At 44.9% G+C, this 16,169-nt stretch overlaps 1 protein-coding gene across 1 annotated transcript; it reads right to left on the reverse strand.

Annotated features, from left to right (window-relative positions):
- Positions 1-14,989: 14,989 nt before the first annotated feature.
- On the reverse strand, positions 14,990-15,402 carry fbxl18 (F-box and leucine-rich repeat protein 18; the record flags this gene model as incomplete). The annotated part of the gene is given in 1 exon segment (XM_029745682.1): positions 14,990-15,402. A coding segment is annotated over 1 exon segment (212 nt), but the record flags the coding sequence as incomplete, so codon positions are not given.
- Between the last annotated feature and the right edge of the window lie 767 nt (positions 15,403-16,169).

The raw sequence follows: 16,169 nt of genomic DNA on the forward strand, positions 1-16,169 counted from the left end.
CGTCACTGTCAAAATCTGAATGTCGGTATCGATATTTTTTCTTTACACTTAATGATTTAATGTGCCTCGTTGGCGCAGCAGGCAGCACGTCATAATCTGAAGGTCGTGAGTTCGATTCTCACACGGGGCAGCAAATCTTTTAAAAAGACAGTGTTGTCTGAAGATGAAGTGAAAATTAATTCTCACTGGTTTTGGACTTTCAGACAATACATACTTTTGTCACGGTGGATACCACATCTTAATGTCCATATCGATATTTATAACTTTAGAATGAAATCATTGTTTTTTTCTCAGGTGTTGTGGACTTTCAGACCATACATTTTGGCATGGTGCTTACAACGTCACTGTCAAAATCTGAAGGTCGGTATCGATATTTTTTCTTTTCAATTTATGATTTAATGTGCCTCGTTGGCGCAGCAGGCAGCGCATCAGTCTCATAATCCCAAGGTTGTGAGTTCGATCCTCACACGTGGCAGCAAAGCTTTTAAAAAGACAGTGTTGTGTGAAGATGAAGTGAAAATTCTTTCTCATTGGTTTTGGACTTTTAGACAATACATACTTTTGTCAAGGTGGATACCACATCTTAAGGTCGATATCTATATTTTTTACTTTAACATGAAAACATTGTTTTTTTCTCAGGTGTTCTGGACTTTCAGACCATACATTTTTGGCACGGTGCTTACAACGTCACTGTCAAAATCTGAAGGTCGGTATCGATATTTTTACTTGACGCTTAATGTTTAAATGTTCCTCGTTGGCGCAGCAGGCAGCGCGTCATACATTTTGGCAGCAACATGAACATTCTATTGTAACTTTTTGTTATGAAAACGTATAAACACAAAAAAACGACAGGCTGCATTGCATTACTACCTTGTTTTCGCCGATGAGTCATTACACTGCAGGAAGTACCAGGGCTGTGTGATGAGTCATTACACTGCAGGAAGTACCAGTACTGTGTGATGAGTCATTACACTGCAGGAAGTACCAGTACTGTGTGATGAGTCATTACACTGCAGGAAGTGCCAGTACTGTGTGATGAGTCATTACACTGCAGGAAGTAACAGGGCTGTGTGATGAGTCATTGCACTGCAGGAAGTGCCAGGGCTGTGTGGAGTCATTACACTGCAGGAAGTACCAGTACTGTGTGATGAGTCATTACACTGCAGGAAGTGCCAGTACTGTGTGATGAGTCATTACACTGCAGGAAGTACCAGGGCTGTGTGATGTCATTACACTGCAGGAAGTACCAGGGCTGTGTGATGTCATTACACTGCAGGAAGTACCAGGGCTGTGTGATGTCATTACACTGCAGGAAGTACCAGGGCTGTGTGATGAGTCATTACACTGCAGGAAGTACCAGGGCTGTGTGATGAGTCATTACACTGCAGGAAGTGCCAGTACTGTGTGATGAGTCATTACACTGCCCGACCTCCTGCCTATTCTCCTCGTGCCCAGCAACCTGCCTCTACTCATCCTGCCTCTTCTCCTCCTGCCCAGCCTCCTGCCTCTCCTCCTGATCAGCCTCCTGCCTCTCTTCATCCTGCCTCTCCTAATCCTGCCTCTATTCCTCCTCCCTCTCATCCTCCTCTCCTCCTGTCCAACCTCATGCCTCTCTTCCTCCAGCCCAGCCTCCTCCCACTCTACCTCCTGCCTCTCTTCCTCCTGCCTCTCCTCCTCCCTCTTCTCCTCCTGCCTCTATTACTCCTCCCTCTCATCATCCTCTTCCTCCTGCCCAGCCTCCTGCCTCTCTTCCCGGTACATCATCTCCTGCAGCACTGAGGTGGTCTTCTGCAAGGGCCGTCTAGAGAGAAATCAGCGGGACATTAACCTGAAGTCCTCCCGGCCCAGACCAAAGGTCTCTTTATTTAGACAGGGAGTCAATGCAGAGACCAAGGTCTCTTTATTTAGACAGGAAGTCAATGCTGAGACCAAGGTGTCTTTATTTAGACAGGGAGTCAATGCCGAGACCAAGGTCTCTTTATTTAGACAGGAAGTCAATGCCGAGACCAAGGTGTCTTTATTTAAACAGGGAGTCAATGCTGAGACCAAGGTGTCTTTATTTAGACAGGGAGTCAATGCAGAGACCAAGGTGTCTTTATTTAGACAGGGAGTCAATGCTGAGACCAAGGTGTCTTTATTTAGACAGGGAGTCAATGCTGAGACCAAGGTGTCTTTATTTAGACAGGGAGTCAATGCTGAGACCAAGGTGTCTTTATTTAGGACAGGGAGTTAATGCAGAGACCAAGGTGTCTTTATTTCGACAGGAAGTCAATGCTGAGACCAAGGTGTCTTTATTTAGACAGGGAGTCAATGCTGAGACCAAGGTGTCTTTATTTAGACAGGGAGTCAATGCAGAGACCAAGGTGTCTTTATTTAGACAGGGAGTCAATGCCAAGACCAAGGTGTCTTTATTTAAACAGGGAGTCAATGCAGAGACCAAGGTGTCTTTATTTAGACAGGGAGTCAATGCCGAGACCAAGGTGTCTTTATTTAAACAGGGAGTCAATGCAGAGACCAAGGTCTCTGTTCCAGATGTGCCCTGTACAGCACCACAATAAAACACAAAATACAGATTCATAAACACAATAAAAATGTACGTTATTATACACAACAACACATGAAAACATTGTGCACGTGTTTGTTACACCATGAAATATATTGAGGCAAAAATGTTTTGACAAGACAGTCGTCCAAAAACTAGCTAAATATAACTGAATTTATTGAACATTAAAAAATGTACTTCGATGTGATTGAATTATATAGATCTATCCTGTATTGTAGGTATCGTGTAATGCAGTCATATCTCCGCTTTTTCATTTGAAGCATCATTTTTTTTAATCCTTTTTTTTTTGCGTGTTCGGGAAACAATTGCAAAGACATTTGGCAACTTTAAAAAAAAAATTGTAGTCAACTCCGTTCTGCAAGTTAAACGGAGGTCACAGTCAGGTAAAGAGATAAACATCTTGAATTTATGTTTAGTGAGATCTTTGTATAAAAAAGTGTAAAACGTCTAACGACGCACTTAGCTGGCATTCTGGCAAACAGCTGAGGAGATTTAATGATGCTCCTACGAAAATAGTTTTTTAAAGATTAACTTTAAAGTCTTTAAAGATGTTTTTGAGAAACCCGGGTTCCCCTGAACACTAACCAGGTGGTGTAACCATCAGGCAAAAAACACAGTTTGGCAACTAAAAACAAGTGATCGGTAACCGTTATAACCGCGATCGGTAACCGTGACAACACGCGCAAACCTGAGATCGGTAACCTTAACAACAGAACGTACAGATGATATGGAACAGAGACAACAGACCAAGGACCAGTTGGCTCTATGTTCAGTCTCTCTGGGTCTCCTGTCTCCTGTCCTCTCACCCAGAGGATCATGGTAGTATTCTAGGACCAGTTGGCTCTATGTTCAGTCTCTCTGGGTCTCCTGTCTCCTGTTCTCTCACCCAGAGGATCATGGTAGTGTCCTAGGACCAGTTGGTTCTATGTTCAGTCTCTCTGGGTCTCCTGTCCTCTCACCCAGAGGATCATGGTAGTGTCCTAGGACCAGTTGTTTCTATGTTCAGTCTCTCCGGGTCTCCTGTCCTCTCACCCAGAGGATCATGGTAGTATCCTAGGGCCAGTTGGTTCTATGTTCAGTCTCTCTGGGTCTCCTGTCCTCTCACCCAGAGGATCATGGAAGTGTCCTAAATGGCATCCAATGCCCTATATAGTGCACTACTTTTGAATACGGTTTCATTTGGGAAGAATACACCATGTCTAGGCTTTAGTTCTAGAAGACCCAGGTTCCATACTCTCTGGGAGTCACCATGGTGATGAGGTCTAGAAGACCCAGGTTCCATACTCTCTGGGAGTCACCATGGTGATGAGGTCTAGAAGACCCAGGTTCCATACTCTCTGGGAGTCACCATGGTGATGAGGTCTAGAAGACCCAGGTTCCATACTCTCTGGGAGTCACCATGGTGATAAGGTCTAGAAGACCCAGGTTCCATACTCTCTGGGAGTCACCATGGTGATGAGGTATCGAATCACGATCCGGGTCTGGGAAGGATCTGATATGATTGTTATGGGTCCAGGTAGGATCTGATATGATTGTTATGGGTCCAGGTAGGATCTGATATGATTGTTATGGGTCCAGGCAGGATCTGATATGATTGTTATGGGTCCGGGTAGGATATGATATGATATCATTGTTATGGGTCCAGGTAGGATCTGATATGATGGTTATGGGTAGGATATGATATGATTGTTATGGGTCCAGGTAGGATCTGATATGATTGTTATGGGTAGGATATGATATGATTGTTATGGGTCCAGGTAGGATCTGATATGATTGTTATGGGTAGGATATGATGATTGTTATGGGTCCAGGTAGGATCTGATATGATTGTTATGGGTCTGGGTAGGATCTGATATGATTGTTATGGGTAGGATCTGATATGATTGTTATGGGTTCAGGTAGGATCTGATATGATTGTTATGGGTCCAGGTAGGATCTGATATGATTGTTATGGGTAGGATCTGATATGATTGCAATGGGTCTGGGTAGGATCTGATATGATTGTTATGGGTCCAGGTAGGATCTGATATGATTGGTATGGGTAGAATATGATATGATTGTTATGGGTCCGGGTAGGATCTGATATGATTATGGGTCCAGGTAGGATCTGATATGATTGTTATGGGTCCAGGTAGGACCTGATATGATTGTTATGTGTCCAGGTAGGATCTGATATGATTGTTATGGGTCCAGGTAGGATCTGATATGATTGTTATGGGTCTGGGTAGAATCTGATATGATTGTTATGGGTCTGGGTAGGATCTGATATGATTGTTATTTGTCCAGGTAGGATCTGATATGATTGTGATGGGTAGGATCTGATATGATTGTTATGGGTCCAGGTAGGATCTGATATGATTGTTATGGGTAGGATCTGATATGATTGTTATGGGTCCAGGAAGGATCTGATATGATTGTTATGGGTCCAGGTAGGATCTGATATGATTGTTATGGGTCTAGGTAGGATCTGATATGATTGTTATGGTTCCAGGTAGGATCTGATATGATTGTTATGGGTCTGGGTAGGATCTGATATGATTGTTATGGGTCTGGGTAGGATCTGATGATTGTTATGGGTCTGGGTAGGATCTAATATGATTGTTATGGATAGGATCTGATATGATTTTTATGGGTCCAAGTAGGATCTGATATGATTGTTATGGGTCCAGGTAGGATCTGATATGATTGTTATGGGTAGGATCTGAAATGATTGTTATAGGTAGGATCTGATATAATTGTTATGGGTCTAGGAAGGATCTGATATGATTGTTATGGGTAGGATCTGATATGATTGTTATGGGTCCAGGTAGGATCTGATATAATTGTTATGGGTCCAGGTAGGACCTGATATGATTGTTATGGGTCTGGGTAGGATCTGATTGTTATGGGTATGATCTGATATGATTGTTATGTATCCAGGTAGGATCTGATATGATTTTTATGGGTCTGGGTAGTACATGATATGATTGTTATGGGTCTGGGTAGGATCTGATATGATTGTTATGGGTCCAGGTTGGATATTATATGATTGTTATGGGTCCAGGTAGGATCTGATATGATTGTTATGGGTAGGATCTGATATGATTGTTATGGGTCCAGGGGCCTGTTGCACAAAAGTAGAATTAAGACATCCGGGATAAATGACTCAGCTGAGCTCAATGAAGCCAAAACATGTGCGTCCAGGCTTAATTGGTTGCACAAAGACCAAGCCAGGATGAGCAGACACGGATTCATTAAGCCAGGTGAAACCAATCCTGGATAGGTGCGCGCTCACGGCTCACTCAAATAGACGCCGCCACAGATCACAGATTAACTGATTTACCATGGCAACTAGAGCCGCGTACTTTTCCCCGTCGGAAGCACAAATCCTCATGGAGGCATACGAGGAGGTAAAAGATATAATTAAGAAGAAAGGCAACACCGCCACAGTGATAAAGCAAAGAGAAAAAGCGTGGCAAAGTATTGCAGACCGCCTGAATGCGTAAGTAGTGCACAATTACACAGTCACCGCTCCGCTGAAACATCACAATTACAATTCAAATATTTAATTCACATCTCCAAAAATGCAGTTGTACTGTAATTATGAAACGGTTAAATTTTTAATTGAAATGCACTGCAGATATGAGTGAAATTGTGTAAAGTAACTCCATCACACTGTATAAAGCTATGATAGATTTTTTGATATTTTTACTGAAAACAAGACAAAAATACCAAGTAATTTTTTACAGTGTGACTCCATTAAATGTGTGTGTGTGTGTGTGTAGATTAAACATGAACGGGCCAAAACGGACATGGCAGCAGGTCAAAATCAAATACAAGAACATTCTGCAGAATGGTATGGTCCCTGACTAATATTTAACAAAGCACAAGCATATATTGTACCCAGAAGGTGCCTGCTCACACATTGTCTGTACTGTTTTAGCAGTGAAAAAGAATACCCACAGACAAGGCACGGGTGGTGGGTCACCAAAGGCTGACCTTACCCCAGCAGAGGACATGGCCTTGGAGCTAAATAAAGGCAGGCCCGTCTTAGAGGGGATCCCTGGGGGGAAAGAGACGAGCATAGGTTCCTCCCAAGATGCCACCCGCTTCATTCAAGGTATGTCCTTCCATCTCTACATGGGATACAACCACATTCATATTGAATCAATTTGGACTGTCTGACTTTGGTTTACCTATTGCCTTGCAGTGTCTGGCAGCACTGTGTTCCTGTTAGAGCCACCAGCACAAGCACCAGACGATGCTGATCCAGTGAGTACTCCATCAAAGGCATACTGTAGGCCTGGCATGTCTTGTCTACTAGCTTCAATATGAATCCGATTAAATGTGATAGGGTGAAGGCCCCAGTGCAGCAGCAACAGCACATGATGGAGACGACGATGATGAGGAGGAGACCATCTCTCTGGATTCCAGAAGGCATGAGGTATCATGTTAAGACTGTGAAAGTACTATTTACTCTACAATGGTGAGGAGTCCTCATCAAAATCAAAAAATCTAATTTCTTTTACAGGACCCAGATGCTATACAGTGGGAAAACCAGCCTGGCAACATAGTGCGTATTAATAAAAGGACACCACATCCTGCCAAATTCCAGCTGCGCTAATTGTATTGTGTTCACAGAGCTCACAAGCTATCAGAAAGTTGTATGGCAACCACCTCCGGCGCCAAATAGAACTGGCAGACATAGACATTCAGTACAAGAAGAAAAAGATGGAAAATCTTGCACTGGAGTCCGAAATAAAAAAGAGGACAATTAGGAAACTGGACCTTGAAATAAAAAAACTTGAGAGGGAGGTGAGATATGCCTTCAATGTACACTGTATGCTAACTGTAACACAAATGTATTAATCATTATTTTTCTTTCCTCCCCCAGCTCCAAGAAGATGACACAGCTCAAAATAAAAATTAGGTATATTCTCGTAAAGTCAAGTGAGCCATGACATATGAGCTCTTATTGTGAGCACACAGGACGGTGGCATCTTTCTAAGGTTTTTTTTATTTTCCCAGCAATCAGTACAACCAAGTCATCGTTATAAGGCATCGCCCTCTTTTGCCCACCCCCCCAGCACCAGGTGTGGCCACTAGCCTATATGAAGGCCCAAAATTGTGTGTTCCTTTCTGCTCTGACAATGGCATGCCCATTCGTGCGAGATGTGGTGGATGAAGAAGCACTTGTGCTGAGGAGAGCCTTCAGGCGAGAAAGGGTCTTCAGGGACCGGTTGGACCCACTGGCCTTCCCTGATGACCATCTATATGAAAGATACAGGTTTTCTGCAGATGGCATCAGGTATCTATGCAGACTACTGGGTCCCAGGATTAAGCACCGCACTGCACGGAGCCATGCACTGAGTGTGGAGCAAATGGTTTGTGTGGCCTTGCGCTTTTTTGCTAGTGGAGCCTTCCTGTACTCAGTGGGGGATGCAGAACAGCTGAACAAGGCCACAATTTGCCGCACAATAAGGAGTGTGTGTCTGGCTATCAAAGCATTAGCAGATGTCTTCATCTCCTTCCCTGGCCACAGAAGACTCTGTGACATCAAAGAGGAGTTCTATAGGATTGCAGGTAAGAGGATCTACAAATTACAGGACAACTGTTAACACATAGTAGGATACTCATTACTTTGTGTGACAGGTTTCCCCAATGTCATTGGTGCAGTGGACTGCACACACATAAGGATAAAAGCCCCCTCAGGTGCCCATGAGGCCGATTTTGTGAATAGGAAATCCTTTCACAGCATTAATGTTCAGGTGAACATAACTTTTTGATATTGTCCATTGACGAACACTCTGCATTGCCAGTGATGTGCATTGATTGGTGTAATATTCCTCATCTTATGATTTCAGATGGTCTGCAATGCTGACTGTGTGATCAGCAATGTTGTGGCAAAATGGCCTGGCTCAGTCCATGACTCCAGAATCTTTCGGGCCTCTGAAATCTATCAGTGCCTATCACAAGGTAAGCCACACAACCCCTATTTATAACCATCATGGCTGTGTCAAGAATATCACTGTGTTTATGAGGTAGTAATGATGAGATTTTGTGTTGACAGGTGAATTCTCTGGTGTGTTGCTGGGAGACAGGGGGTATGGCTGCCAGCCTTTTCTCCTGACACCTTTCACAGACCCCCAGGAAGCACAGCAGGCCTACAACCATGCCCATGCCAGGACCAGAGTTGAAATGACCTTTGGCCTCCTGAAGGCACGCTTTCACTGCCTTCACAAATTAAGGGTCAGCCCTGTTAGGGCATGTGATATTACTGTGGCTTGTGCTGTCCTCCACAATGTGGCCTGCCTGAGGAAGGAGAGGGCCCCCAGAGTGCCACCAGCCATGGACTGGGACAATCCGGCAATCTTCCCTGATGACGACAGTGGTCGGCTGCTGAGGGACCAATATGTGTTTAATTATTTTAGTTAGTATGTGTGCTTTCAATTTTGGTTAAATATGTCCTGCGGTGGCAGAGGAATTGGGGTTTTTTTGGGTTCGTTTTTTTACGAATTTGGCCTCTTATGATGTTTGTGCGGTATACTGTGTGTAATACAAGGCTGCAGGGAGGCTACTGCATCCATTCATTTGTCTGTTCAGTTGATGTGTATGGATTTGTCCTGCATTTATTTTAGTGTGCAGACATGCAGGGTGTGTTATATACAGACCTTTGAATGTGTATGTATCATTTTGTATAATATGCTTGGATTCTGTGCTTTCCATCTTGTAGTCACTGTGACTTCAGTTTCGAAAGGAGCTGATGGTTTACCTGCTTTGTTTTGTCCTTATTCAATAAAGGAACATAATGTTACACATTGTCTTTTTATATTCATATGGAATGTGTATTTGTTTATATGACAGAGTACTAGGGCCACACTGAAGAAAAAGGATAAAGTCATAAATTTATGAGGCTGGTTCTTTCTGCAGAAAAGCTACATATTGTTTTTACAGTTTTGATACTTATGACAATGTGATACTTAATATTCTGGCACATCAGCATGTCTTTGTTTATGAAACCATACTGAAGTACAATTTCACGAAATGCCCCACATCTGTCATTTTAACAACTGTCCTCCTTTAAAACAACCGGTTACAATATTATTACTTGTGTTTTTTTTCCCCTCTGTGGCCCTAATATTCTATCATTTTATATATAGCCTTATAGTCTATGGGAAACTGTAAATTATCTAATGATAGCAACATAATCTAAAAATTATTTTTTATCCAAAATCATTGAAATTAATGATCACAAACGTTTAAATAATGACAGTGGGTCTAGTTATATGTGATAACAATGTATAGTGAGCAGTGAAATAACTATTGGTTTCCATTTGTGGTGACTGCTGACTGACATTAGGGATGAGATTAAATAGATCCTGGAATTTAGCCTGGTCTGGAGCAGGCTAGCTCCACAGAATAAATCTCCATGGTAATTTATACCATAACATATCCTCCTGCCCCCTATCCATCTTTAGTGCAACCGGATTACGGATCAATTGAGCCAGGATCACCAACATATCCTGGCTTAATCCCTTATCCTAGTTTTGTGCAACAGGCCCCAGGTAGGATATGATTGTTATGGGTCCAGGTAGGATCTGATATGATTGTTATGGGTCCAGGTAGGATCTGATATTATTGTTAGAGCCTGGTTCCTCTCTAGGTTTATTCCTAGGTTCCTGCTTTTCTAGGGGAGTTTTTCCTAGCCACCCCCTCATAGCCTGGTTCCTCTCTAGGTTTCTTCCTAGGTTCTGGCCTTTCTTGGGTAGTTTTTCCTAGACACCCCTCATAGCCTGGTTCCTCTCTAGGTTTCTTCCTAGGTACCTGGCCTTTTTAGGGGAGTTTTTCCTAGCCACCCCTCATAGCCTGGCTCCTCTCTAGGTTTCTTCCTAGGTTCCCGGCCTTTCTAGGGGAGTTTTTCCTAGCCACCCCTCATAGCCTGGTGCCTCTCTAGGTTTCGTACTAGGTTCTGGCCTTTCTAGGGGAGTTTTTCCTAGCCACTCCTCATAGCCTGGTGCCTCTCTAGGTTTCGTACTAGGTTCTGGCCTTTCTAGGGGAGTTTTTCCTAGCCACCCCCTCATAGCCTGGTTCCTCTCTAGGTTTCTTCCTAGGTTCCTGCCTTTCTAGAGGAGTTTATCCTAGCCACCCCTCATAGCCTGGTTCCTCTCTAGGTTTCTTCCTAGGTTCCTGGCCTTTCTAGAGGAGTTTTTCCTAGCCACCCCTCAGAGCCTGGTTCCTCTCTAGGTTTCTTCCTAGGTTTTGGCCTTTCTAGGGGAGTTTCTCCTAGCCACCCCTCAGAGCCTGGTTCCTCTCTAGGTTTCTTCCTAGGTTCTGGCCTTTCAAGGGAGTTATTCCCTAGCCACCCCTCAGAGCCTGGTTCCTCTCTAGGCTTCTTCCTATGGTTCTGGCCTTTCTAAGGGAGTTATTCCCTAGCCACCCCTCATAGCCTGGTTCCTCTCTAGGTTTCTTCCTAGGTTCTTGCCTTTCTAGGGGAGTTTTTCCTAGCCACCCCCTCATAGCCTGGTTCCTCTCTAGGTTCTTTCCTAGGTTCTGGCCTTTCAAGGGAGTTTTCCTAGCCACCCCCTCATAGCCTGGTTTCTCTCTAGGTTTCTTCCTAGGTTTTGGCCTTTCTTGGGTAGTTTTTCCTAGACACCCCTCATAGCCTGGTTCCTCTCTAGGTTTCTTCCTAGGTTCCTGCCTTTCTAGAGGAGTTTATCCTAGCCACCCCTCATAGCCTGGTTCCTCTCTAGGTTTCTTCCTAGGTTCCTGGCCTTTCTAGAGGAGTTTTTCCTAGCCACCCCTCAGAGCCTGGTTCCTCTCTAGGTTTCTTCCTAGGTTTTGGCCTTTCTAGGGGAGTTTCTCCTAGCCACCCCTCAGAGCCTGGTTCCTCTCTAGGTTTCTTCCTAGGTTCTGGCCTTTCAAGGGAGTTATTCCCTAGCCACCCCTCAGAGCCTGGTTCCTCTCTAGGCTTCTTCCTATGGTTCTGGCCTTTCTAAGGGAGTTATTCCCTAGCCACCCCTCATAGCCTGGTTCCTCTCTAGGTTTCTTCCTAGGTTCTTGCCTTTCTAGGGGAGTTTTTCCTAGCCACCCCCTCATAGCCTGGTTCCTCTCTAGGTTCTTTCCTAGGTTCTGGCCTTTCAAGGGAGTTTTCCTAGCCACCCCCTCATAGCCTGGTTTCTCTCTAGGTTTCTTCCTAGGTTTTGGCCTTTCTTGGGTAGTTTTTCCTAGACACCCCTCATAGCCTGGTTCCTCTCTAGGTTTCTTCCTAGGTACCTGCCCTTTCTAGGGGAGTTTTTCCTAGCCACCCCTCATAGCCTGGCTCCTCTCTAGGTTTCTTCCTAGGTTCCCGGCCTTTCTAGAGGAGTTTATCCTAGCTACCCCTCATAGCCTGATTCCTCTCTAGGTTTCTTCCTAGGTTCCTTCCATTCTAGGGGAGTTTTTCCGAGCCACCCCTCATAGCCTGGTTCCTCTCTAGGTTTCTTCATAGGTACCTTCCCTTTCTACGGAGTTTTTCCTAGCCACCCCCTCATAGCCTGGTTTCTCTCTAGGTTTCTTCCTAGATTTTGGCCTTTCTAGGGAGTTTTTCCTAGCCACCCCTCATAGCCTGGTTCCTCTCTAGGTTTCTTCCTAGGTTCCCGGCCTTTCTAGGGGAGTTTTTCCTAGCCACCCCTCATAGCCTGGTTCCTCTCTAGGTTTCTTCCTAGGTTCTGGCTTTTCTAGATGAGTTTTTCCTAGCCACCCCTCATAGCCTGGTTCCTCTCTAGGTTTCTTCCTAGGGTTCTGGCTTTTCTAGATGAGTTTTTCCTAGCCACCCCTCATAGCCTGGTTCCTCTCTAGGTTTCTTCCTAGGGTTCTGGCCTTTCTAGGGGAGTTTCCCTAGCCACCCCCTCATAGCCTGGTTCCTTTCTAGGTTTCTTCCTAGGTTCCTGGCCTTTCCTAGGGGAGTTTTTCCTAGCCACCCCTCATAGCCTGGCTCCTCTCTAGGTTTCTTCCTAGATTTTGGCCTTTCTAGGGGAGTTTTTCCTAGCCACCCCCTCAGAGCCTGGTTCCTCTTTAGGTTTCTTCCTAGGTTCCTGGCTTTTCTAGGGAGTTTTTCCTAGCCACCCCTCACAGCCTGGTTCCTCTCTAGGTTTCTTCCTAGGTTCCTGCCTTTCTAGGGAGTTTTTCCTAGCCACCCCTCATAGCCTGGTTCCTCTCTAGGTTTCTTCCTAGGTTCCTGGCCTTTCTAGGGGAGTTTTTCCTAGCCACCCCTCATAGCCTGGTTCCTCTCTAGGTTTCTTCCTAGGGTCCTGGCCTTTCTAGGGGAGTTTTTCCTAGCCACCCCTCATAGCCTGGTTCCTCTCTAGGTTTCTTCCTAGGGTCCTGGCCTTTCTAGGGGAGTTTTTCCTAGCCACCCCCTCATAGCCTGCTTTCTTCCTAGGTTCAGAGCCTTTCTAGGGGAGTTTTTCCTAGCCACCCCTCATAGCCTGGCTCCTCTAGGTTTCTTCCTAGGTTCCCGGCCTTTCTAGAGGAGTTTATCCTAGCTACCCCTCATAGCCTGATTCCTCTCTAGGTTTCTTCCTAGGTTCCTTCCATTCTAGGGGAGTTTTTCCGAGCCACCCCTCATAGCCTGGTTCCTCTCTAGGTTTCTTCATAGGTACCTTCCCTTTCTACGGAGTTTTTCCTAGCCACCCCCTCATAGCCTGGTTTCTCTCTAGGTTTCTTCCTAGATTTTGGCCTTTCTAGGGAGTTTTTCCTAGCCACCCCTCATAGCCTGGTTCCTCTCTAGGTTTCTTCCTAGGTTCCCGGCCTTTCTAGGGGAGTTTTTCCTAGCCACCCCTCATAGCCTGGTTCCTCTCTAGGTTTCTTCCTAGGTTCTGGCTTTTCTAGATGAGTTTTTCCTAGCCACCCCTCATAGCCTGGTTCCTCTCTAGGTTTCTTCCTAGGGTTCTGGCTTTTCTAGATGAGTTTTTCCTAGCCACCCCTCATAGCCTGGTTCCTCTCTAGGTTTCTTCCTAGGGTTCTGGCCTTTCTAGGGGAGTTTCCCTAGCCACCCCCTCATAGCCTGGTTCCTTTCTAGGTTTCTTCCTAGGTTCCTGGCCTTTCCTAGGGGAGTTTTTCCTAGCCACCCCTCATAGCCTGGCTCCTCTCTAGGTTTCTTCCTAGATTTTGGCCTTTCTAGGGGAGTATTTCCTAGCCACCCCCTCAGAGCCTGGTTCCTCTTTAGGTTTCTTCCTAGGTTCCTGGCTTTTCTAGGGAGTTTTTCCTAGCCACCCCTCACAGCCTGGTTCCTCTCTAGGTTTCTTCCTAGGTTCCTGCCTTTCTAGGGAGTTTTTCCTAGCCACCCCTCATAGCCTGGTTCCTCTCTAGGTTTCTTCCTAGGTTCCTGGCCTTTCTAGGGGAGTTTTTCCTAGCCACCCCTCATAGCCTGGTTCCTCTCTAGGTTTCTTCCTAGGGTCCTGGCCTTTCTAGGGGAGTTTTTCCTAGCCACCCCTCATAGCCTGGTTCCTCTCTAGGTTTCTTCCTAGGGTCCTGGCCTTTCTAGGGGAGTTTTTCCTAGCCACCCCCTCATAGCCTGCTTTCTTCCTAGGTTCAGAGCCTTTGTAGGGGAGTTTTTCCTAGCCACCCCTCAGAGCCTGGTTCCTCTCTAGGTTTCTTCCTAGGTTCCTGCCTTTCTAGGGGAGTTTTTCCGAGCCACCCCCTCATAGCCTGGTTTCTTCCTAGGTTCAGAGCCTTTCTAGGGGAGTTTTTCCTAGCCACCCCTCAGAGCCTGGTTCCTCTCTAGGTTTCTTCCTAGGTTCCTGCCTTTCTAGGGTAGTTTTTCCTAGCCACCCCCTCATAGCCTGGTTCCTCTCTAGGTTTCTTCCTAGGTTCCTGGCCTTTCTAGGGGAGTTTTTCCTAGCCACCCCTCATAGCCTGGTTCCTCTCTAGGTTTCTTCCTAGGGTCCTGGCCTTTCTAGGGGAGTTATTCCTAGCCACCCCTCATAGCCTGGTTCCTCTCTAGGTTTCTTCCTAGGGTCCTGGCCTTTCTAGGGGAGTTTTTCCTAGCCACCCCCTCATAGCCTGCTTTCTTCCTAGGTTCAGAGCCTTTCTAGGGGAGTTTTTCCTAGCCACCCCTCAGAGCCTGGTTCCTCTCTAGGTTTCTTCCTAGGTTCCTGCCTTTCTAGGGGAGTTTTTCCGAGCCACCCCCTCATAGCCTGGTTTCTTCCTAGGTTCAGAGCCTTTCTAGGGGAGTTTTTCCTAGCCACCCCTCAGAGCCTGGTTCCTCTCTAGGTTTCTTCCTAGGTTCCTGCCTTTCTAGGGTAGTTTTTCCTAGCCACCCCCTCATAGCCTGGTTCCTCTCTAGGTTTCTTCCTAGGTTGCTGGCCTTTCTAGGGAGTTTTTTCTAGCCACCGTGCTTCTACACCTGCATTGCTTGCTGTTTGGGGGGTTTTAGGCTGGGTTTCTGTACAGCATTTTGAGACATCAGCTGATGTAAGGTCTTTATTAACACATCTGATTGATTGATTGTTTGAGTTGTTGTTATCCGTTCGGATCAGGTCTCTATATTAAACAGAATAATTTATACACTTCGGGTCCGGGTGGAAAAGCCCCAGGTCCATTTTGGATCCGTGAAGACCTCTAGTCTGAGAGGCTGCGATTGGCTAGATGCCTCTTCACTCTCTGGCATCACCATGGCGATGAGGGGCTCTGATTGGCTAGTTGCCTCTTCACTCTCTGGTGTCCCAATTGTGACAAGGGCGGGGCCTGGGCAACGCGGCTCTGGAAGAGGGTCAGTTGATCGAGCAGTGGGAGGGGCATGTCTCTGATGACCAATGGGAGGTCTTCATGGAGCAGAGGGTGGATGACCACACTGAGGGCCGGACGCTCCCCAGAGAAACTAGGGGAAGGACAGGGCTTCATTATATAGAACTATCATTATATAGAACAATCCTCATATAGAAATATAATTATATAGAACTATCCTTATATAGAAATATGACTATATAGAACTATCCTTATATAGAAATATAATTATATAGAACTATCCTTATATAGAAATATAACTATATAGAACTATCCTTATATAGAAATATAATTATATAGAACTATCCTTATATAGAACAATCATTATATAGAACTATCAGTTTATAGAAATATAATAATATAGAACTATCAGTATATAGAAATATAATTACATAGAACTATCCTTATATAGAACAATCATTATATAGAACTATCAGTTTATAGAAATATAATAATATAAAACTATCAGTATATAGAAATATAATTATATAGAACTATCAGTATATAGAAAAATAATAATATAGAACTTTCCTTATATAGAAATATAATAATATAGAACTATCAGTATATAGAACTATAGGAAGGACAGGGCTTCATTATATTGAACTAACCCCATATAGAAATATAATTATATAGAACTATCCATTGAAATCATCCTTTCTGTTGAGTGAACTTGACAGACTCACACCGATCAGACAGAGAGACAGACTCACACCGATCAGACAGAGAGACAGACTCACACCGATCAGACAGAGAGAGACAGACTCACACCGATCAGACAGAGAGAGACAGACTCACACCGATCAGACGGAGAGACAGACTCACACCGATCAGACGGAGAGAGACAGACTCAAACCGATCA

Source organism: Salmo trutta, unplaced genomic scaffold (genome assembly GCF_901001165.1).
Source record: "Salmo trutta unplaced genomic scaffold, fSalTru1.1, whole genome shotgun sequence".
NCBI classification, from domain to species: Eukaryota; Metazoa; Chordata; class Actinopteri; order Salmoniformes; family Salmonidae; genus Salmo; species Salmo trutta.